Source organism: Anas platyrhynchos, chromosome 1, assembly GCF_047663525.1.
Source record: "Anas platyrhynchos isolate ZD024472 breed Pekin duck chromosome 1, IASCAAS_PekinDuck_T2T, whole genome shotgun sequence".
NCBI classification, from domain to species: domain Eukaryota; kingdom Metazoa; phylum Chordata; class Aves; order Anseriformes; family Anatidae; genus Anas; species Anas platyrhynchos.
Genome location: NC_092587.1, coordinates 146,566,036 through 146,588,259, shown reverse-complemented (window position 1 = coordinate 146,588,259; position 22,224 = coordinate 146,566,036). Strand labels below are relative to the sequence as shown.

Sequence of the window (22,224 nt, the reverse complement as noted above, 5' to 3'; positions counted from 1 at the left end):
TAAGCCCTGTGAGGAGCTCCGTGCCTGTGCTCTGAAAAATTCACGGCCTCGGATGGTGCCGGCGGCTTTTCCTTTGTCTCGGGTGGCAGAGGAGCGCAGAGCGCATTCCTGGCAGCCACTGAGGCATGGCTCTCCTTTCCTGCAGCCGTGCTGGATGCTCTCAGTCCAGCTGCGCTATTTTTCTTCCCCCTTGTTCGTGGTTTTTTTTTTTTTTTTTATATATAAAGGCTATTAATTCTGACCTCCAAAATCAAGTGCGTGCCGATAATGCACGGCCAAGCAACCCCCTTGGAAAGATTTACGAGTACTTTCTTCCTCCGTGCTCTGTTTTTAATGAAATGCAGAACTGATTTCTGCAATTTGGATGACCCCTTCCCAAATTCAAAGTTTTCCTCAGTGGAATTTATTTCCTTACTTTACTGACTTTGTTTTCCTTCTGCGTATTCGCATAAAGCTTCTGGGAACACTGAGTACATAAAGTTATGGGTTAAGTTTATTTCCCCAAAAAAAAAAAAAAGAAAAAAGACCATTTAGTTTCACAATCTGTTTCTTGATTTAGCTTGCACTGATTGCCTCAATTATTTCTATTTTCACTTGAGAGACTGCACATTGCTGACATTTTGCTACCTTCAGTGTTCAGGCTGGTTTAGTCTGGCAGCAGAAGCTAAATTCCGAAATGTGCATCTTTAAGCAAATGACACTTCCCGTGTTTTCTTCTTGTACTGACTTCACCTTACGATTTTCTATTTCAGTGGTGCTTCAGTGTTACAAACTTACTAGCACCAATTTGCAAATTGGGGGTAAAAAAAAAAAAAGAGGCAGGAATGCGATGTTCAGTTAATCTGCCACCTTGTTCAACCGGCTTGCTGAGAGCAGAGCTGTCAAGGGATTGAATGTTTTATCCGCGTCCCTCCCAAGCACTGAAATAGTTCTTTGTCGGGATAGTAAATTATTTTTAAAGCTAGATAAGTAGCAGGGTGAAATTAATGAGGCTTCACAACTAGCGTAGATAAATTCCTGTGATTATTTTTTTTTAAAAAAGCTTTTTGTTCACTCCCCTGTTTTCCTTCATAAGCTACTCCTCCAGAAGAGGTACACTCATTTTCTTCTTCAGGAAGTTTTTCTTTGTCAGAAACTTTGCAAAAACTTAGGAGTTGTCCTTTCCTGTAGGTTTGTATCCACCTCTTAGTCTAGTAATTTTAGTTTGGTTTTGTGCACAGGTCTTTATCAATGAATAAACATTTGATCATCCTAACAAAGTATTTTTCAGTGTTTTATATTTGTGATGGACATTACATGTATACTTATATATTCTATGTATATGTATATATCACGTTATATGTTGATGGAATTAGATTTTATTTAGTTCAGACTCTAAAAAAGTTTTCTCATTTAAAGTTTTAAACCCAATTTAAAGGACAGAGTTTCCTTGTAATGCCAATTTGTCTGAAATATGCTGTAAAACCCGCGTAAGAGAATTAACAACAGATTAAGAAATGATCTGACGCGATACTAAAGCTCTCTTTTTCTGGGTGGAGTTTAGGATTTTCTGGAGAAGTCTTCATCGGATCAATTCCGGATGTTTTGTCTGCGCAGCAGGTACAGCTCAGGTAAGGAAAAGCTATGCCTGGCTTTTCACACACAGCTCCCCGAGCGGAGCTCTGGTGGTGCAGAGGAGGGGGCTCCTCCTGCTGTGCCCCACAGCTCCCACCCTAAGCGGGCAGGTTTGCTGTGCTCTGTGGGGTTGCTCTTAGGCTGACATTTAGGAAGGCATCTTTACCGAGGGCAGCACTTAACTGTTTGTCTAAATACCTTCCTGAAACTGAGGTTAATTACAACTCGGAATTAATTACGCTTTCGATTAATGAATTACCTGCACCTCTGATTTGCATCTGTTGCAGCCAGTTACATTTCAGTCACAACCAACTGCTTTTAGAGACATGTAGGTAGAGCTTTACCTTCTGTTCCTCTATGGTACGGCAAGGGTTTACTAATAATTTTTTATTTTTATTTTATTTTTGTCCTGTGGAGTTGCTCGGCATTCAGGGCGGTGCAGCTCAGTTGGGCGAGCACTTGATGAGCTGATGATCATGGCAAGCTGGCAGAAGCTGCTGGCAGGGAAAACTGTGGGGGAATTTTGCTGGCTTCCCTCGCTCTCCACCAGAGTGTTTCCATCAGGCAGGCACTGCTTTTAACCAGAGGAGGTTTTTGTGTGGATAGCACCAGTTTGTTTTTTTTTAACCAGTTTATTGATATCTACCAAAAGTGGATGGTAGCACCATGGCTGCTGGTGGATAATGTGATTTGTCAGCGCTCCTGGTACTGCGCTGAGATGCTGGAGCACACTGAAACGCCTGCCGTGTTATTAATCCAGCCTCCAGATGCCTCAAATAAAGCACACCTAGCAGTAGGACTGGGAGAACTGACGTGGTGAAGGCTCTGTGGCTTTGCTAATGCCTAACACACTGTGCATCCCCACAGACAGGCAGTTACTGGGCTGGGAGATCTTTGCTCATTAATACCCCTGGCTGCTTGCAGGAGCTACCTGCCTGGCGGAGCCTTGCTTTTCCTAAGGCAGCCAAAGGCACCGGGAAGGCTGCGTATTCCTGAATACTTGGAAGTTTGGAGTAGTAGGAGAGTGAGTGGTGGGAGTCTGGAGTGAATAAAACAAAGGATGAAGAAAAAAGGCTGGCACCCACAGCGTTGTCACACACGTGTTTGTTCTAGAAACAAAAGCTGAGGGGCTGGGTTGCTTCAGTTGCCTCAGGGGTGAGGGATGGCACGGGCAGCCCTGCAGCTGAGGATGCCTGCACACCCCTCTGCACTGCTCCTGAGCTCCTGGCTGCCTTTGAACCGACCTGAGAAGTAAAGCAAAGAATCGCCACGTCCTTCTCGGGTAAATATCTTCCTACAATAAAGAACAGGGCTGCCTGTGCAAATCTGGGTGGCTTTGCTGAAAGGAAGCGGTGGTGTTGTGTCAATATAATGCCAGTAAGCCGCTGTGCAGGCAGATATGGGTTGCTGGAAGGTGTGCACATGATGAGGCAGGCCCCTTGTCAGATAAATGGGCAGAGCCAGGCACTTACTGCGCAGTGAGCCAGAGCGTGCCCATGCCATCAGCTCAGTTCAGAGATGACTGCTGCATTTCTCCTTGCTGCCTGCTTCCAAAGTGTTTTTATTAGAGGTGAGATCCCGAGCACCTTCTGTTTGTTCCTCAAAAGCTTCCTGCAGCCTGAGCCTGTTGGTGGCGATTCCTGCCGTCCCAGCCTTGGAAGGAGAACACGTTACCCTGCTGGAATATCAGCTTGGAGAGGTGGGCAGCGTTCATTGAGCCCGTAAAAGGCCTTCAGGAGCGCTCAGATGAGGCTGGTGTCTTCCTCTGGAAGCGTGGAGGTGCTGTCCACTAGGATAAAGCTCTTCTGTGAAGAAGGGGCTGCGTTGCCTGGGGCTGGGGGCAGGTCACCACGGGCTGCAGACATCGGTGCTACTTAGCAGTAGGAGCACACAAGAGCCCAGGAGACACGACCAGCGAAATGGCTTTGGAAATAAAGCCTGAGAAATGAGGCCTGACAGATGCTGGTCGTCTCCCTCTGTGCTCGGGTACTGCGGCAGTGACAGCCTGCAGTTTGCTCCTCTGCTTAAAGAAGCCAGGTAGCAAATGCTGGGTGGCATTGCCACGTGTGGCTTTCTGCCTCCAGCTTACCCCCGCGTGTCTGCTGCTGTGCACACCGAGTGCTGAGCGGGATGTTAGGGGAAAATAAGACGGGCAACAGAAGAGCAGCGTGGTCTGCTGCTGCCACTGCCGATGCTGTAATCGCTGATTTGTGGCCTCTCTGCTCTCCTTACTGAGTTTTTCGCTCTGAGGATATCAAGCACATGGTCAGTACTCTGCAATTTCCCTGGATATTTCAGAGATGGTCCCTTTGGTGCTGTAGTTTGTGTAGATCTGGTGCTCATCTTGTGCCTTTTTGTGGTCTGTGTTACATTTACCCTAAAAACTCTGCTTGCCTCTGGAACAGGCTCAGAGATACTCTGTACTTGAACAAACTGAAACACTTCCCTCGTTCAGGTCTTGAATTGTCGGTGCTAGCAGCAAACACTCGGTTATTCGGCACTTAGCAGCGATGGTTTCCGTGGCAGGGAGGGAAGGGGTAGATGGAGAGCTGCTCGAGCAGCCTGTGTGCCCCGTGGTGCGTTTGCAGCACGTGGCGGGTTAGAAGAATGCCCTGAATCAGTGGAGAAGAATGGCTTTAATCAAAGCTTCATCAGAATAAACTTTCATCAAGTATTCCTCTCGGAGCCCCTGTAACCAGCGTAATCAGCTGGGTAATCTTAGTGGATATAAATGATCTCCTTCGATATCTCACGGTTTCCTAAAAGTCACTACATCGGTCTTTTTAAAAGCTTAGTACAGCTTAATTCTAAAACCAATGTTAACGAGCCAGGAATGCAGATTTTTAATTACACACAAGTGGAAAACCTGACAAATACAGTCCAGACTAACGCCTCAGTTACACGGTGGCAAATCCTGCAGAAAGCCTGTTTGGACAGCTCGGCTTCTTCGGGATTTGTGCTAATGGCACCGAGATCAGGGCTCGCATCTGGCTTCTGCTAACATGCTGGGTGCCTCTAGGCGTTTAGGTGCTGGTGACACAGACCCTTAGAGGTAAGTGCCTGTATTCCTCAGTCAGTGGTGAGGGTTAGGGGTCTTCCGAGGTCTCCAGAGGCTGACTGTGTCTACCTAAATTAAAACTGGAACAAAATTCAGGGGGGAGATCAAAGGTGGGTTCTCCCAGCTTTAATCTGGGGGGACAATTAGAAGTACATCCCATCCAAGTGCGTGAGATTAATAACCAGGCAGAAAGATTCAATACTGAAAAAATACTTTAATTCAAGCAGGTGTTGCCTCAGAGAGCTTCTAATCTTCAGACCAGTCTGAAGCCTTTCCAGTAGGTTCCTTGTTGTCACATAAAATGATCGTCTCTTATGTTGATCTAATTCACCTAGTGCACTTGAAAAGCAGAGTTGCTAATTAAATGTGCAATTAAGAAGAGTTTGCTCTGACAAGTGACTACAAACTTTTGTTCCTGGAACTACTGTGGCTCAGAGTATTGTGCCTATGTGTGACAGCAACGTCCTCCATAACACAGTGCTTGTTTTTTTTTTTTCCTTAGCAGTAGAATTCAGTGACGAGACCATGAATGATGCAAAGCACCTTCTCCAGGCAATCTCCTCGTTTATTAGAGATGCAAATGCTTATATAAAAGGACAGCTGGTATGTGACCCTGTTAGAGAAGACATACTGTGGGAAAGGTAAGTGTGCTTCCTCTAGATAGAGATTGTCATTATGGGAGCAGTAATTTGCAAATTGCTGGCAGGCTCCGAGGGCTGAACTTTGCAACATACTGAGTTCTGTTGAAGAACTGGGAAGCAGCCTTCCCTGCTACCCTCACCGCGGGTAGGGTGGATTTTTTTTTAATTTTGTAGCCAGCTGTTTTTCCTCACAGTCTGCTACACTTGGTGCATTGTATTTGTACAATCACGTTGTTTATCTGGTGTGCCTGACCTCATACAAGCACATTTGCACCTCCTGACTGATGTAGAAGGAAAAGCTCCGTCTGAAGTTGCAAAGCTACCCAGGACATAAGAAGAACCGTGCTAATGACTGAAGAAGAAAGAAGACAACTGGAAAGCAATAAGCCTTGGGTACAGGAGCTTGTAGTCAAACTGGCTGACAGGCTGGTGTGAAGGAGGGAAGGGTTACTCAAACTGGCCAGGAGAGATTTCATAGGGAAAGAAGCTGTTCTGTTTGCTGGGACCCTGGCAGTGATGAGGAGAATCTTTTTTGGAGTCCCTTACAAAAATTGGGTCATCTTACAGGATCACAGAGTGATTTGGGCTCGAAGGGATCCTTAGGGATCACCTAGTTCCATCCTCCTGCCATGGGCACAGATGCCTTCCACTAGAGCAGCTTGCTCAAATGCAGAGATGTGGATGGTGTTGGGAGTAAACCTGAGGAGCCTGGTGCTCTGGATTTAGGGTGGGAGAGGCAGTGAAGTGCCACACATACAGGCAGCTCTGAGGCGTGTGATCAGAGGGGAAGATGAAGTGAGAGACAAGTTTGTACACGGTCGTATTGAAGAGCTCGTGGCTGTACCGACTGCGTCTCACTGTGTCTCATAGGGAGCACCGGAGCATGTCACAAGGAGGGGGGGGTAAATTAGCTACTTGTGATATTGGGCAGCTGAAGCTGTCCTTCAGCTGGAGGCTCCAGGGGACTTGCTGGTGAGGGATAAGGCTGAGAGGTGTGAGGCATGTAAGGAAGCCAAAATAGAGTGTCAGTGGAGGACGTATGAGAGGGCAAAACTTGGGTATCTCTAAAGTGCTTATTTTGGGAAAGTGATAGATATTGCATGGACAAGGGGAAACTCACAGGGAATAGTTTTGGGTGAATGGATTTAGGGCAGCAGCCATTTGATCCCCGAGAGAGGCAGGTACTCCAGGAGAAACCACTCAGAAACAGGCAAAACGGGGTTGAGGCCATCCCCAGAGGTACTACGGTAGCTTGAGGCTCCCCGGGTAACTCTGCTCCTCCGGCTTTACTGTGGAGCAGCATCCCCGTATCAGTGGCAATAAATATCCAGTTCATCTAGCTTTGTACAAGAGAAAGTCCCCAGCAATTGTTGGCAGCTTGCTGTTTGTTCCCCCTGCTCAGCTCACCCTGCCCTGCCAAGCGGCCCTGCCCGACGAGTGCAGGCCGCCCACGGGCTGCGTGAGGCGGGCTTGGCTTTTCCACCAGATCTTTCTCTCACCCTATATCTCACCCTATAGATAGACCTTTATCTCACCCTATAGAGCTGGAATTTGGCTACCGTAGGAAACAGGGAAGCAGAGCCTGCCGCAGAGCCGGATCCTGCCCACAGGACTCCCTCCTGACCCGGCCCAGCTCTTCTGCTAAGCACTGGAGCAACGCGTGTGGCGTGACTTTGGGAGAGAAGGGTGCCCTCAGCGTGAAGAGCAGGCTGCCAGAATAAAAGGACGTAGCAAAACTGCTAACGTGCTTCATTTCAAGGCAGCTTTCCATCTGTTTTTAAACGACGAAGGCGAGCATCGCTCTGCGGCTGGTTGCTGTGATTAATGATGTGTTTATTGAACGGATGTAGCGCTTTGGGGTCTGACAGGCGTCGAGTTTTTTCCCGAAAAATGTGTTCCCTCCTGATCGACGCAGCATCTCCCCTCCCGGAGCAGCTCAGGAGGAAACGGGTGTCCTTCCCGTGACTCCTCCCGGCTAGCTGACGGCTTCAGCCTACTGCTGGCATCTTGTTTGTCTTATCTTAAACGTTACCTTTTTTCTTCTTGAAGGCTAGCCAGCACAAAAGTAAACGTGAAGGCTGCGCTTGCAGATGACTTTGACACCTCCAGGGCTGTTGCAGCAATTATGGACCTCGTTCACCATGGCAACAGACAGCTTAAGGCTGTTACTAAGGTAACCCATTAGGATACAGAGATCAGAAAATGACAGCTGTCCACTGTCCTACTGTTTAATGCAGACAGATTAGTTTATTGTTCACACGAGAAACCAGCAGAAACAAAGCTCCATAAATTGTTGACCTTAATGGTCCCCATTTGTCCTGGCTGTAGCGCAGGAATTATATACGACTATTGTATTATGCCTCGCTGTGTCCAAAGTATCTCTCTTTGCTGCTGCCCGATATTATTTATACCTCGGCTTTTCGAAAGGCCTGAAGCCTCTGTGACACGCAGCTAATTTTTAATGCTGGTTTTACGGCCTCATCTTGCTTCTTTGCTTCATATCCATGCCTTGAAGTTGGCCTTAGTAAGGAAAGGGGCTGTGGTCACTTCTGGGGGGTCTGAAAACTTGTTCTCTTTACCCACAGCTCCCTTTCTCGCTCGAGGCGAACAGCTCAGCCTTGCTGCTGTGCTCCTTAATTGCTGTTTTCACGACGGCCACCTTGTTGGGCTGTGAAGGAGATGCCGAGCATATAGCAACAGCCAATTTTAAGAGAGAATTTGCTCATTGCTTTAAACATCCTGCCTCCTCCTGGTCTTGTTTTGGTGCCGATTTTAAACTCCCTCTTCAGCCCCATCTGCCCCTTTTTGTTACAAAATCACTCGCCAAACAGATCCCTGGCTTAAGCCAGTTTGCAGTAGGGATCTGCAGTAGCATTACTGCTCCGTAAATACACGTATTGCTGGTTGCTGCTTGTTTTCTCTGAATTCATTTTGTCAGCTGAGTCAGCTGAGTCTTGGTGTCTTGATGCTCCTCTGGGTGCAGTCCAGCTTTTTGTTTTACCTCCTAGTCAACATGTGGGTGCTTTTTCTTAAGAACTGACTGAATTCACATCAAAAAGAGGAATGAGTTATGTTTATCTTCTCAAAATTTTTATCTCAGTTGGCACGTGCCTGTTTCTTTCCTCCATAGCTCACTTCAGCTCCTTCCAGTTTGGAAGTTGTAGGTTATGGCTTATCTCAGACCCTGGTGGAGCTACCAGATAAAATCCAGCACCAGCTGCTAATTTGGTTGTGTATATCATTATTCTTTTTTAGGCAACTGTTAGTCCCTTAAATCACTTTTCAGTCTGTCATTTAATCTTGAATTTATTTTTTTAATGCAATAAATGTGGAGGAAAGAAAGAAATACCCATGTCCTTAAACACTAGTCCATTGCTGCTGCTGCTCCTAGGGCACGACAAAACGCCATAAGCAATCTCAAAGCAGACTTCATGTTGTTTAAATCAATAAGACACAAAAAAGGGTGTTTTTTTTTTTTTGACCTTTATTTTAAGGATGCCCTTGAAGCTGCGATTTTGTTCTTCTGTTTGGTTTCTGTGCGCAGCACTGCTATTTTTAGGTCCAATTTACGTGCAACGCGCTGTGCTTGCATGCATCTCCCCTCCTCGCCTGGTAATAAGCTCGTCCCCTCCCCCATTTACTTGCATCTTTTCCCCCTCACGGCACAAAGGGGATTGCTGGAGGTGCTTTTATAGCCGCGTAAAAGTTCCCGTTTGGGGCAGGTTTTACTGGCAGAGGTGGAGCTATCGAATTTGCGGTAGCTCTCCCTCGCGGCCGCGGCTGTGGAGAGATGCGGAGCTCTGTGATATGTATTGACTGGACAATCTCTTTTGAGTGTTTTTTAAACAGGATGGCGGCTCTCCCAGAAGCTCTGTTGTGTATGGAAGCATTATTTCCTACGTAGAAGGCGTTTTTAAGGCCCTTGGGATGTCCTTTGAAGAACGACAGGTATGAAACACCTCTTCTGTGCGCACCAGTACACGGTAGCGGTGCTAGCGTTGGGTGCTGTGCAACGCTTCCTGAAAGCATGAAGTGTAACAGAGCTATCTATGGCTCTAGTAAACCTTCCTTCATTGCTTGTGGTTTCTGCTGAGATGTTGTAGGAGAACGTCTGAGCAGGCAGAAAAGGGTAAAGCACAACGGGTGCTTTTCTCCTTCCCCTGGGTATTCCTGCTTGACTTCTGCAGAGATCACATCGTAGGAACGAAAGTTGGATGAACAAAACGAGAAAAAGTCAGTGCTGGAGGCCTTTACGTTGGTACTGTTCTCTGTCTTTTCCCTGGCTCTTCCTCGTTTTTTGATGGTTGCATCCAGGCTGACTTTGGTAGCCATACAAATACTTCTCTGCCCAGCAGGAGCCAGGGCTTGGCTCCTCTGCAGAAAGCCAAGGTGAGGAGGAAGGGGCTGCTCTGCCCTCAGGAGGGGCCTTCACTGGACATACCTTACCTATCTTCCAGTGCTTGAAAAAGGGCAGGAACAGGGAGGGAAAAAAGAGAGGAAAAGCCCAATGCAAAGTGCTGCAGATAGAAGAGGACAATAAACAGGCAGGTGATATCCTGGTATATGGAAGGGGAGCAATTTGAAGGTTTGGAGATGAGTGAGCTCTTTTGTGCTCACCTCCTGCAGCTTCATGAGGAGTGTGGGGCTGAAGAGGAAGAAGTTAAAAACTTTCTTCAGAGAAACCCTTCTACAGAAATTTCTTTTGAGGTAGGGGAAGAAGAGAATAAGGAAATACAAATAACCTTGTTCATCCAGTACAGCAATCAGTGCATTCAGTTACTTTGCTTCTTTGTGGATTTTCCCACAAAATTTCTCCTGAAACAGCTGCTGGATGCAGTTCAGCTGTTCGCTGCTCCTCATAACGCATGCGTTTGCCATGTTTAGCATCCCACTAAATACTCAACACTTACATTTGTGTGTCTGTCTGAATGTTGAAGCCATTCCTCCTTATTCTGAGCTGCCTGTATGCAAGTGAATATTTATTTGTAGTGCAATAAGTGCCTTAAAGCTTTTCTTTTTGTGTGCTGTGCTACTTTCTCTGGGGTATCGGGGTCAGCAGCAGATGCTGGTGAGAGGTAGGCAGGAAGGAAGGAACAGCACTGCAGCTCCTTCCCTGCCTCTTTCCTTTTTCCTTTTGCCCTCAAATAACCGAATCAATGAAAATCTTGATTTCTTACTCAAGACACCACAAAGGTCTGGGGGCTATGAGAGTAGATAAAGACATCCCTAGCCAGGTTGAAGTCCTGTAAACATTTTTCTCTTGGTCTTACTGGCTACTGCTGGGGGCTTCTAGCTGGCAAGTGGAAACCATCGTGCCTCTTTAAAGCTGGGGGGCACAGGTAAGGCCTTTAGCTCGCCTGCAAGTGCTGTCGTCCAGGTGTGACAGCTGATCTGCTGTGGGAGAGGCAAGGACACGTTTCTGCATAAAATTGTTATAAGCCTTTTGGATTGGATGGTACTACAGAAGAAGAAAATGGAGATCAGGAGACTTTATGCAGTGTTTTGCTTAGGAGGTGAACTGATCCCATTTCCCAGGCTGTCCCTTCTTTTGGAGGATCTTGCCTTTGTGCCATGAAATAAGTGCCTCATTGCAGCTTTGCTGGTGTCTGTAGAGGCATGCTCTTATCCCCTCTCATCATTTGACTTTTCTCTCCCTTCTGCATTTAAGCATTTACTCTGCTCTTTTCCTGTCCCAGGTTACAAGGGGACATTCCTGGCGTTTAGGTTTATTTCCTCCTTCATTCTCCTAAGCCGCTTCTTCAGCATGTTTACATCTTTTGAAAGTTTGGGGAATTTGCTGCCTCTTACAATCCTGGAGAGCACTGAGCGTCTCAAGCTCTGGCCCCTAAATAGCTTCCTCTTCGCCTCCTCCTCCTCCTCTTTAGTTTTCTTCAGCCAGTGACCTCTGAAAAGGCTCCCTTTCATCCCCCCCCCCGTTGTTCTGTGACTAAACGCAGTCGGTCCCCTCTGCCTTTAATTACTCAGCCCCTCTTCTGCTCCCAGTGCCCCTGGCAGCTGCCTCACCCCGCGGTGCTGCTGTGCTCTGCATTTGGCTGCAGCGTCTGCTCCCCGTCCTGTGGACACTGTCCTGTGTAGGAACACCCCCAGCTACTCCAAAGCACGGCTGGGCTCTCACTTCTGCCCAGCACGAGTGGGATGTGTTAATCACACCGCTGTAGTGGAAGGTGCACGGCCGCGCGAGGTGATGAGGAAGGCCTTCGTGCACGCAGATGAATTGTGATGGATTTTGAAATCGTTCTCAGGTGTTTTTAAAACCCTGCGTTTGATTTACAGGTTGCGGCGGGAGGAGGAAACTCGGCTCTGCTCTCCAACGTGATGGACGAGCTCGTGGGCTTCCGCACAAGGGTCCGTAATTACGCGCTCGCTGTGCCAGAAGCAGCGGACACCGTGCAAACAGAAGAAGGTGCCGCGGGATCAAAAGGACCAAAACAAGAGCAGAAGGAGAAGAGACAGAAGTTAATGCAGGAGAGAAAACCTCTCCTGGAAGCTTGTGATGGTCTGCGCGGGAACCTTGCTGCTTTTGGAATCCACATCAAGGTAGATGATAGCTACTTGCCTTGTGAGGCTGCTAGGGTCTCTAAGGCAGCGTTATTTATGCCCTTCCTGCCCCCTCAGCAACTTTCCTTCTTACACCCTGCATCCAATACAGCTACAGTGGCAGGAGGCAGGAGCTGAGCTGAAGCTGAGCTCTTCCTGATGGTACTGCTGGCCTTATCTTCTGCTCACCTCAGCCTCGTGTCTCTGTGCACGCTGTAGCTACTGCAGTTACTAAGGAAGTATTATTTTGCCACTGATAATCCCCTCATGCTCAGAAATCCCTAAATTGTCCGAGTTTAACACACAAGAGAGGCTAGGAGTGACGTGTGCTATTTTAAGAAGGCTGCAGAGGAACTGGAAAATAAACTGAGATGACTTAGGAAAATAATACCTTCCTCTACCTCCTCACATTTCCCCACCAAAAAGATAAGTCCGCACAAGAAAGCCTCTTCTGTTTTTGGCAGGTGCAATCCTAAATGTCCCTGAGCCACAAGTGCTTTGCCTGGTTCCTGTTGCACTCCTTTTTCCATGCTGCTTTCTGCTCTCAGCCCGTTCCTAACGCCACTGTTCCTCTTTTTCATTCCCCCGACTGTGTCTCCCACCGAAGAGAAATCCCCTCGTTGGCTCACAGCTTCCTCCTGGTCTCAAGATGCTGCGTGACTTCCTCAGTGTGCGCTGCTTCTTCCACTTCTCCTGCTCCACTGCCCTTTTCATCTCAGCTCCATGGCGTTAGTTTGATCTTGTTCCTCACGTGCAGGATCACGCTCTGCTTTCTGCTCAGCATCCTTCTCCCTCCCTGCAGTTCGTGCTGCTCCTCGCTTGTGTTTTGAGCCTCGCGCAGCCTCCTTGCGTCATTTTACCCACGGGAGGCCATGAAGCACGATGACATTAGGGGAGAGCAGCACACATCCCCTTTAATTGCCGAGCGTGAGGGCTGTCACTCGTCGATGCACTGAATAAAATCAAGCGCGAACTGTGGGCAGCGCTCAAGATTTCATGTGGAAGGGATCCAAGCGGGGTTGGGGGCCGGAGCCCGGCCGTGGCGAGCTGCAGCTGTGAAAGCAAAGGGAGCCCGTGGGAAGCTGGAGCATCGGCTTCCTTGTTTGTACGTCGCTAAATCCTCAGCCTCGCTGCTCTGTCAGGAAGGCAAATCCAAGCCGCTGCGCTGAGACAAAGTCTTGGAGAGGAGCGGCCCCGTTTGATCCATCTGGCCAAACAGCTGTGCCCGCCCCCCCAGCCCCTTTGAAGATTTGTTTTGTTTTGTTCTTAAAGGGATTTACGGATATTTAATAACCTCCTAGAAATTGGCCTTAGCTGAGATCCAGCCCAATTTATTTTGGTTTTTATATGAGTCTCCCCAGTCCCAGGCAATGCTGCTTATTCCCTGCTGCAATCACCGTGGCCGTGCCCCTTTGGAGGAACTCCCCAGGTGTAGGCTGGCTGCAGCCTTGGGCTGGCTCTTGGCGGTGTTTTGACCCCTGATCCTTCCTGCGTGCTGCAGGAAGGAGCCAGCTCCCTGTTTTGGTACTGAGAGCTCCCACCTGGAGGCTGTGATTTGCAGCATCCAGCTTGCAGCCTTTTACCTCCTCTGGCCGGCTCACAACTCGAGCAGAACCCCAGAGTTGCGTTGCTGTAGCATGCTCGTATGAGATACAGCAAAGTGCTTATTTTATAAAGGGAAATATTTTACATAATTCCTCTTTATTACCACTGGAGCAGTTCTATTGCCAGCCTCACCTGGCCTTTCATGGCATGGCCTCATGGCTCTTTGTTCCCAGAACTTTGTCACAGTAAATGTGCACTAAATGCAAGGTATCTTGTACTAGGAAGTGAAATGACATAATTATTTAAGCATCACAGTTTTCACTTCAATACAAAGAAAATCCTACATTGTATTCCAGCCTTTCTTACGTTAGCTCCTTTAACATTTTAGCTTGTTGAACATTTAATATTCAGATAAACTTTTGTCATTTTCAACAGCTGTGGTCAAGTGACTGTATCAAAACCGAAATTATCGGTTTGGTTATGATACTCTTCCAAAAATATAACATCGCACTACAGATTCTTACAGCAGCGGGCTTCTATCCTTCTAAAAATTCACAGAGGGGAATGTGTTAGGCAATATTTTCTTGTGTACTGACCACAGAAGAGATGTTTTCCATGTAGGCCAGCCACTTGAACATGAGAATATGATTATGAGTGCCTAACACTGAAAAATATATATTGTTTTCTTGTAGTGATTTTTTAAATTATTTTTTCTTAACTGTGACGAATTGTCTGGGCTTATTTTACAACTACTGAGCAGTGGTAGTGAGGGCATTTCTGTGAGGTGGTATCACCACCTCTTTTCCTAACTTGATTAATAGCTTTGCTGTGTGACGTTTGTGTTGGAGTAGACAGAAAAAAATAATATCTTCATGCTCATTGAGCTCCATCTGGTACATTACAGGGTGTGCTGAATGGGCTGCAGCCAGCTCCAGCGATCCCTGCGTGATGCAGGCTGATGAGAATAACACGTTTCCTTGTTCCTGCAGGACAGAAGTGCGGTTTCAACCTGGGAAATTGTGGAAGGCGGACGAGTAGAGCAGCAGACTGAGAAAAAAAGCTGAACCATCATCACCGGACTTGGTTTTGGTTGCAGCTGCTTGGTGTTGTAAATACCTGTAGTATCCAAATAAAATCTTTGGAACAAAATGTCTAACAGTGACGTAATCTGAGCAAAAACATTGGAACTACTACTAGGTAAATAAGTACTGGCCTTGCAGAAGGGGCACATGAGATGCAGGGCGTGCAGGCATCCAAACCACCCCTAGCAGAGGTACTTTTTTCTTAGGCACGGAAGGAGGTGATGATGTTAAGCCTTGAAGTAATTCCTACTGCAGCGGTGCTGGCTTGGTTTGTGAAATCTTCACCCAAATTACCACGCAAGCACCTACCTGTAAGGCTGGGGCTCCTTCCAGTTTGTTTTTGCACAGATTGCCCTGAGCTTTCCCTAGTGCTGGGACTAGGGCAGGCTCAGGATCCAGCTCTCAGAAGTGGAAAAATGCAATTAGCACATGCAGTGTGGTACCTGGGTGGTCAGTAAGTAACATGCGAGTATTTTGGAGGAGAACGAAATGGGCTGTACCGTACTTGCCCAAGACTGCACAAAGGGTCAGGCCCAAGGGCAAGCCAGCCGCTTGCACCCCTGTTGCAATCCCTGTAGTTTATGGGCTGCATTTTACGTGGCATGTACTGCCTACTGGTGTGTTTCTGTATGTTCAAATCACTTTGTGAGATGCTAAATAAGAACGTGGGCTCATACAGGAGGAGTTTCATCTGAAATTACACGAATAATCTATTCAAAAGGATAAAGGCTTTCTTTTACACCAAGTGGCATTTATTAAGCTAAACCCATTTTTAGTCACCAGCCTTCCTTAGCACTTAGGCTCAAGTGCCTCTGCTGGGATTTTACATCTGTTAGTGGCTGCATTGCTTCCACCAGTGGCAAAGGAGAAGGAAGGGCAGACACGTCCCCCAGCTCGGCTTCTGGGGGCAGCGTAATCAGAACACACCAAACTCCAGCAGGTTCGTTTGCTATGTTTTTTATTTCCTACTGAAAGAAACCGCTACATTTCCAGAATGCTTAAAAATTGTAACAATTTGCATACATTAGTGAATAACAAAGTTACAACTTTTGTGTAGGTTTAAAACCGACATGGCAGGTTGAAATCTGTACGGATACCTGGGGCTTGATTGCCTTTGCCTACAAACGCCGGTGGGCTAGCATACCATGATGGTCTACATACAGAAACGCTCGGTATTGTGAAGAAAATCCAGCACTGACTTTATTTAAAAGGAGTTGGGCTTCCCCAATAGGTTCAGGGGGAAAAGTAATAGTAGCTTGGTTTCCCCAGGGATGTAGACAGTTTACAAAATTGCTTAAAATAAACCCCAATAATCCATCTCTTAGGAGCAGACAGACAGTTGCTCTAATCTAAAAAGAAGTCCGTGAACCCTCATAGACCAAAATGAGCAAACATTTAAAAACCTATTTTAAAAATAGGCAACTGGTTTAAAAAGAAAAACCAAAAATGCATCGGGGTGAGGTAGTAGTCACAGTGCATACAGAAGTATTGACCGTAAGGGCGGGAGGGGAAGGACTGAGAGCAGCCTGACTTCAGGTGCTTCTTGTGGGGAGCTATTGCAAGGAACGAGAACAAGAACCTATGAGCGATGCTGTGTTCCAGCCTACAGTCAGACCACTGGGAAAAAAAGAGTGTTTGCAATGAATATATAACACCTGCTGTAAGAACTAGACACATCTTCGGGTGCTTGTTCCTGCGCTTTAAGGAGTATATACACTCGGAGCTAGGCCGTAGGTCCAATGGTGGCACCTGCTGCCAGACCTCACTGAAAGTTTTGTGACAGCCCTTTGAATGAGCTCGCCCCTCTCTCCACACTGCTTCAATCCTTACAAGCTTTGACTGAATTTCCAAAAACTTCAGAAGCGATACTGTGCAAAATCCAACTTCCCCTTTGTATCCAGCACTCATCTGTTCTGCCCGCCAGGCAGATATGTTCACAACAGTAGATAGAGGTAATAGATTGGCAATAATGGCAGAGCAAAACGCCTCTAAACCCAGAGCTCGAGCACCTGCCACCATTTTTCTGTCCCTGTCTTTGACTTGCGACTGCCTGTGTATCACTAAGAGCAGACAGATGCGTGCTGTTGTCTGCCTTTTCCTTCAGTTCCTGCTGGTTAATAAATAGCCACCTCTGTACACCTACGCTCGTGCTCTCAGAGCTCCAGTCCAGCAGGCAATCTGACTTAAAAGCACCTCGCTCTGCCGCTAGCCCCGCGGCCTGACCAGCTCAGTTAGGTGGCACTACACTCCTCACCCACCTAGCGCCTCTCCCAAGGATAATTTCACACAGTTCATCACGCTGAGCTCCAGGTGAGCTGAGACCAGCTAAAGGAATTCAAAATAATTCTTCTTCAGGCAAACACAATCACTGTGCACTGCTAATATACCTACAGCGCGTCCTTATTCTGCAACGGGGGGATCTTCTCCCAGAAAGCCAGACGTGGCAGGCAGGGGTGTGCTGCTGGGAGGAATGCTGCCTCTGGGACTGGGAATGGAAAAAGGCAACTAGTTACATTCAGAATCTAAAGCAACTTCATGCGTTCCCTTTCCAACGAGGCTTAGTTTTGCTTCTTAAAGTAAATACACTAGCGTGGCAAAAAATGAAGTGCAACAGTTAACTCTAGACAGACGGCCTAAGGATGAAATCATGACAAGCTTGGTGCAATCCAAGAAATTCAGTTGAGCTGGTGGAAGAATTTTATTCTTATCTAAGTATTAAGTGCATTTATTTTTTTTTTTTTTTTGCTGTTCAAACTTTAGTTATTGCTCAATAACTATCAAAAAGAACAGAGGAATACTTTCAGTTTAGTTTTATTATATTATAACAGATCTGCAACTACAGCTTATTTCAGCCAAAACATTTTCGTATTCCAAACTCTTAGAAAATATCTACATTAATCATATTTTTCTATTCTTAAAAATAAAAAAAAAAATCTACCTAGCATACCAATGCTGCTACAGCACTTGAAAGGGTGCATTACTTATTTCAATTCTACTGTAAATGCAATTACTCTTGCAGTCATTGTTCTTCCTCTTCTTCTGCGCTGCTTTGGCTTCAGGTTTCGAAAAGTTTGTTAAAAGCTGTTCCAACTTCTGAAACCATGTCAGAGGCAGTCATTGAACGTCCGAATTTTTGGAAGGCTTGGTTGTTACACTGCCTCGTAAGAGAGCAAGCTCCAAACGCAGCCACCAGGAAGGGATTTTGACTAAAAGGAAACAAACACAGTTACAAACAATATCTGAACACTGCTTTTCTAAAGCAGCTTTGTGTAATTCGTAAGGTGGCAGGCGTAATCTTTGTACCCATAAACGTTTGTCAGCCCTGCTGGGAAAGACTCTTGAGAAAAAATCCTGCATTTCTTAAACTCTTGTGTTGCAGAGCATCCTTGGCTGGGGATTTTTTAACTCATGCTTCTCTTCCCATGGCTCAGCACATGACTAAGAAACAACAACAGTGCTGAAGGATGCAAAAGGAAAACACGTGCTCAGGAAGCGGGTCAGAAGGTGTTCCATGGCCACGGACAACCAGGTGGCCCCTCACGGACTCAGATGATGTGTAAACACCTCACCGACTGCACTGGGAGCCATCACGTTTCATTAAATCAGCTTACAGAGAGTATGGTGACAACTGTGGGCCACACCAGAAATTAAGGCACACTCTCTTAATGCTTTCTACGTTTACAAGCTGCCTGACAGAGCATCTCGGTCCCCATCGCTCAGGCACTGAATGGAGAAGCACGGACCTGGCACCTCCAAAGCACCTTTTACAGGCCATGGGAGCCACTTCTGCTGCTTTTGCAGTCCCGGAGAAGAGGAAAACAGCAGAATAATTCAGCAGCCAGCCCTAGGGGACAAGGAATGCTACATCTGGAATTTAACACACCAACTAGAGAAAGCTGGGACCTGGAGCAAGGCTCTGGTGATTACTGCAGACAGCCACGCTCAGTGGGGCAGCCCAAGAAGGCAAAACTCATGGTCAGAAGCTGCAAAAACCAAGAGCCCAAAGAAAAACCAGGGAAGTGAGCTACGTGCTTTTGCTCAGCACTGTGTTTAGCCCTGGACATCTTGTCTCCAAACACGCCCCTGAGACTGAACGAGGTCAAAAAGGATTGAAGAGATACCTAGAAAACAACAGACTCCTATAGGAGGAAACACTGAAAAGAAAAGCTTTGGCAGAGACAAACAATGAGACAGTAATATCCGAATTTTTTCAGCAGAAGAAGTGGAGCTCTCCACATTGACTTCTCGTATAATCTGTGATCTCATACAGTAGCAAAGGGCGTACTGCTACTACTGCTACTGGACCAGAGGGGCACGCAGTCACACCAAGAGACAACATATCTGAAAGGTGTATGGGGAAATCTCGTTACTTAGTGAACAATTTCCACATTAACAGGGATAATGAATTATTGAAAGTAAGATCGAACTAAGGGTGTTTTTTTTAAGTGACTATTTAGACTAAGAAAAAGTCTGAAGCTTCGTTACTTCAGACTGCAGTCTACAGTTTACAGCTCATTACTTACTGGGAAGGGACTGCTGTTCCCTCACTACTTGTCTTAAGGTTCCTTTTAGTGTTATTTAAAGAAGCTACTTTCACAGGAAGCCTACACAGCTATAGGGACCAACTAGTCAGAGAGGAACTGACACCATTTAACACAAGAGCCAGCAGCCAGCTGCAGGTGGGTGTTGGCTTTATGTACGAGCACACCAGCCTGCCCCTTGGCCTTAAGACAGTCACCGTCTTTGAAATTGTTAATTGAGAATTAACAAGTGATTAATTAATATTCATACCCATTTGTTTTCTCAGCTCCAGCCATGAATGCCCAGTGCGCTAAGACTCCCAGAGAACCAGAAAGGAGGTCTCCCTGTCCTCCGCACCTCCGGCTGCTTCCTTCATGGCTGCACACCAGCACTGTGAACAAACAAACCAAAAACAGTCCTGCGTTTTTTCGTCCGTTCACAATAACAACGCTGGAGCTGCGAGGGCTCATCTCGGAAGAAATTCACAGGCAGCAGTACACGCTGAAATACACCACTCATCAAAAAAAAAAAAAATGTTAACATTTAAAAAATACTTTTCCAATTGCATTTCAGTCCTTTCTAAGTAACAACACAACGCATACACCATATGTTTTCCATCTTAGACATTCAGTCACTGATTCCTGTTGATGTACACTACTGATGCTGCCACAATATGCACACAACCCGAGCTGGACCACATCCCTCCACCAGCCACTGCACAGACGCAGCTCTCCAGAGCCTCTGACCTCCAGTGTTTCCAAATGTTAAGGCAAGGTGTTTCACAAAGAGCAAACGCTCTCTGAACTCAACAGAGCTACATTCTGAAGCCTCCTTCCATGTCCATCAGAAAGACACCACTCAAAGCAGTCTTTTCCTGAGGCTTTGTAAGAATACAGCCAAAAAGGGATCTCTTTTTCTGCCAACCAACAGCACCCTGAGAGCCCATGCATTTCTGTCAGCAGTGTCACCGCGGACAGGCTCTGTCAGAGTATCAGATGTTCCGTTTCTGTGTTAAATATACAAAGGTCCTTTGTCAAACTGATCTCTGCGGAGCTTTAACTACAAAGAACATGCAACTATTGTCACTGAATGTGCTCTCCACTCCTAGCAAGCCCAAGGAAGAAGCCTGGAGGATCCGTAAGGCATGGAAAAAGAGACCACCACCAACTCTGCTACCCTTCTCCAATCTCTCTTGTGGGTATGTGCCTGCCCTTAGCTCTCCTTGCTAGGCTCTGGAAGAAAAAAAAAGGAAAAAAGAGAACTTCATTTTCCTCTCCTAAGAGGACAGAAGAGCTGATAATATCACTGGTGGCCATGTAGCAATGTTTAGGATCTCCAGGCAGGTACTAAGGAGCTATGGGCTCTGCACATCATGGATTGTGCATTCCTGGGCAAGCTATGTACACAAGCAAGTACTTCAAGCAAGACAGTGCTGGGACAACAGCCTTTACCCCAGTTTCCTGCAGTCACCTGGGCTGGGTTTCTCCAAGACGTATGAAGAGAGCAGCACAAGCGTCTTAGAGGGAATGCTATTCATATTTGTAGAGGGAACATTTCTCTGAGATAATGGGACAAACCTGAAGCCCTTGCAGGTAAAGCCTTCTTAAATAGAGAGACATTAGAAAACTGCTCAGCACAAGCAAGCCCTTTCCAGTTGATCTGCATAGCTCATTTCTGCTTGCTGTTACACAGTGCCATGGAGAATTGTGCTTTGCTTCCATTTCCTACCCGTTCTTCCAGCGGGAATTGCTGGGCTCACAACGCCAGGCAGCTGTGCATTTCTGCTGCCACTGGGAGGGCAAAAAGCCATCAGTCACCCCGCACACCGCAGACACCGCGGCAGCGTTCCCCGCAGCTAATTTTCCCAATCACTCCTCTCCTCTCCCCTCCCCCTGTCCCAAATTAAGATGCTGGCTGTGTTCCTCGGTGAGCAGTAGTTAATGTCAAATTTCACAAGTGTAATACACTTCGGAGTGAGGTATCTGAAAAAAAGGTATGCCCTTTTAGGTGGATTTTTTTTTTTTTTTTAATACAGCGCTTTGGAGAAATTACCTCTAATTCTGCTACTTTGAAGATGGTATCTCACAGGATTTTCACTTTGAGGTCTTGAACTCCTGGCAGGAGGCAGGATGGAAATCCTCTGTTCAAAAGCTTTGAGGCCTTCTGACTGACAGCCGAGCACAAGCCCCTGCTTATTAGCTGTATGTCACCATCTGCCACTATTCTGTAGCCCCGCAACCTTCCAGCCAGTTTTGAGCTGTGTAGGAAAGTAAAATCTCCTCAAACTAGGCCAATTATAATACCCTGCTACAAAAAGTGGTCTTTTGTTTGTGTCCCTTTTTTTTTTTTTATGTAAGTAAGTCTCAAATATGTGCAGAGTACCTCACAGGCAGCAACAAAGGCAGACCTTTGTACTCCGCGCAGAGATGCTGGAAAACAAATCCACGCAATAGCTTCAAAGCAGCAGAATTACAGGAAATTCACTTGAATGAGGGGGAAAGGTATAATGCCTGGCAAGTTCTTGCACAGAGGCTCAGTTCCTCAAAAAAATACCTCAAAATAAAAGCATGATGAACGACAGGCAGTGTGGAAAGGAATGAAAAAGTCCTTTGAACAATCGTCACTGCTGAGAGCTTTTAGAATAAAAGAAGGAATCCCGCACTACCGTCACGACAGAGTGGCGTGCTGCCAAGCCCACAAAGGACAAAGTCTTCGAGATGCTTTTCTCAACTTTCTCCTCGAGCAATAAAAATTAACTGTTATCTTCCTCACTCTCAGCACCAATCCAACATCCCTGACCAAATAAATGTCCATTGCCCACTGGATTGAGCATTTCTTCAGCGACCACGTGGGTGACCTCCTGACGTGTTGCACCGAGCAGCAACCACCAGTGGCAGCCTTCCAAGACATCTGTTAGATGGACACGATGGGATGTTCAGTGGTGATGTAGGGAAGGCAGATAGCTCTTCCCTGGAGAGATGAAGAATGATGTGTTTGCATGAGGATGAAGCATTTTTCTGCCCACTGCTCAGTAAGGCTAGTGATGAACACTAAATGAGAAGGCCTAGAAAGCAAGGTTCATCTAATTCTGGAAGAGCTGAGGAGACCAAGACAACCAAATGTTGAACAGCAGGGACACTGGGAAGAGTGAAATCACCACTACTTGTCAATGCTGAAAGACAGCAATCGGGGCTACTTAAAGTCA

The 22,224-nt window shown here is 46.7% G+C and overlaps 2 protein-coding genes across 8 annotated transcripts in view; one reads left to right on the top strand and one right to left on the bottom strand.

The window, feature by feature from the left end:
• CARS2 (cysteinyl-tRNA synthetase 2, mitochondrial) overlaps positions 1-14,565 on the top strand; it is a 34,131-nt gene extending 19,566 nt beyond the window's left edge. For 2 of the 4 annotated variants that reach the window (XM_072031939.1, XM_038173365.2), the window contains exons 10-15: positions 1,544-1,610; positions 5,175-5,313; positions 7,363-7,486; positions 9,163-9,261; positions 11,608-11,871; positions 12,479-14,221. In XM_072031939.1, the coding sequence (XP_071888040.1) occupies positions 1,544-1,610; positions 5,175-5,313; positions 7,363-7,486; positions 9,163-9,261; positions 11,608-11,871; positions 12,479-12,604 (819 nt within the window). In that variant the 3' untranslated portion in view covers positions 12,605-14,221. Of the gene's footprint in view, positions 1-1,543; positions 1,611-5,174; positions 5,314-7,362; positions 7,487-9,162; positions 9,262-11,607; positions 11,872-12,478; positions 14,222-14,405 lie in introns of those variants that run through there. The other 2 variants (XM_027444250.3, XM_038173366.2) reach the window with 2 other exon arrangements.
• Positions 14,566-15,439: 874 nt separating this feature from the next.
• Positions 15,440-22,224, bottom strand: part of NAXD (NAD(P)HX dehydratase) — a 48,983-nt gene continuing 42,198 nt past the window's right edge. For all 4 annotated transcript variants that reach the window (XM_027444287.3, XM_038173364.2, XM_027444266.3 and 1 more), the window contains 2 exons: positions 19,290-19,410; positions 15,440-17,704 (listed from right to left, as the gene is read on the bottom strand). In XM_027444287.3, coding sequence (XP_027300088.1) covers positions 17,554-17,704; positions 19,290-19,410 — 272 coding nt within the window. In that variant the 3' untranslated portion in view covers positions 15,440-17,553. The remainder of the gene's footprint in view (positions 17,705-19,289; positions 19,411-22,224) is intronic.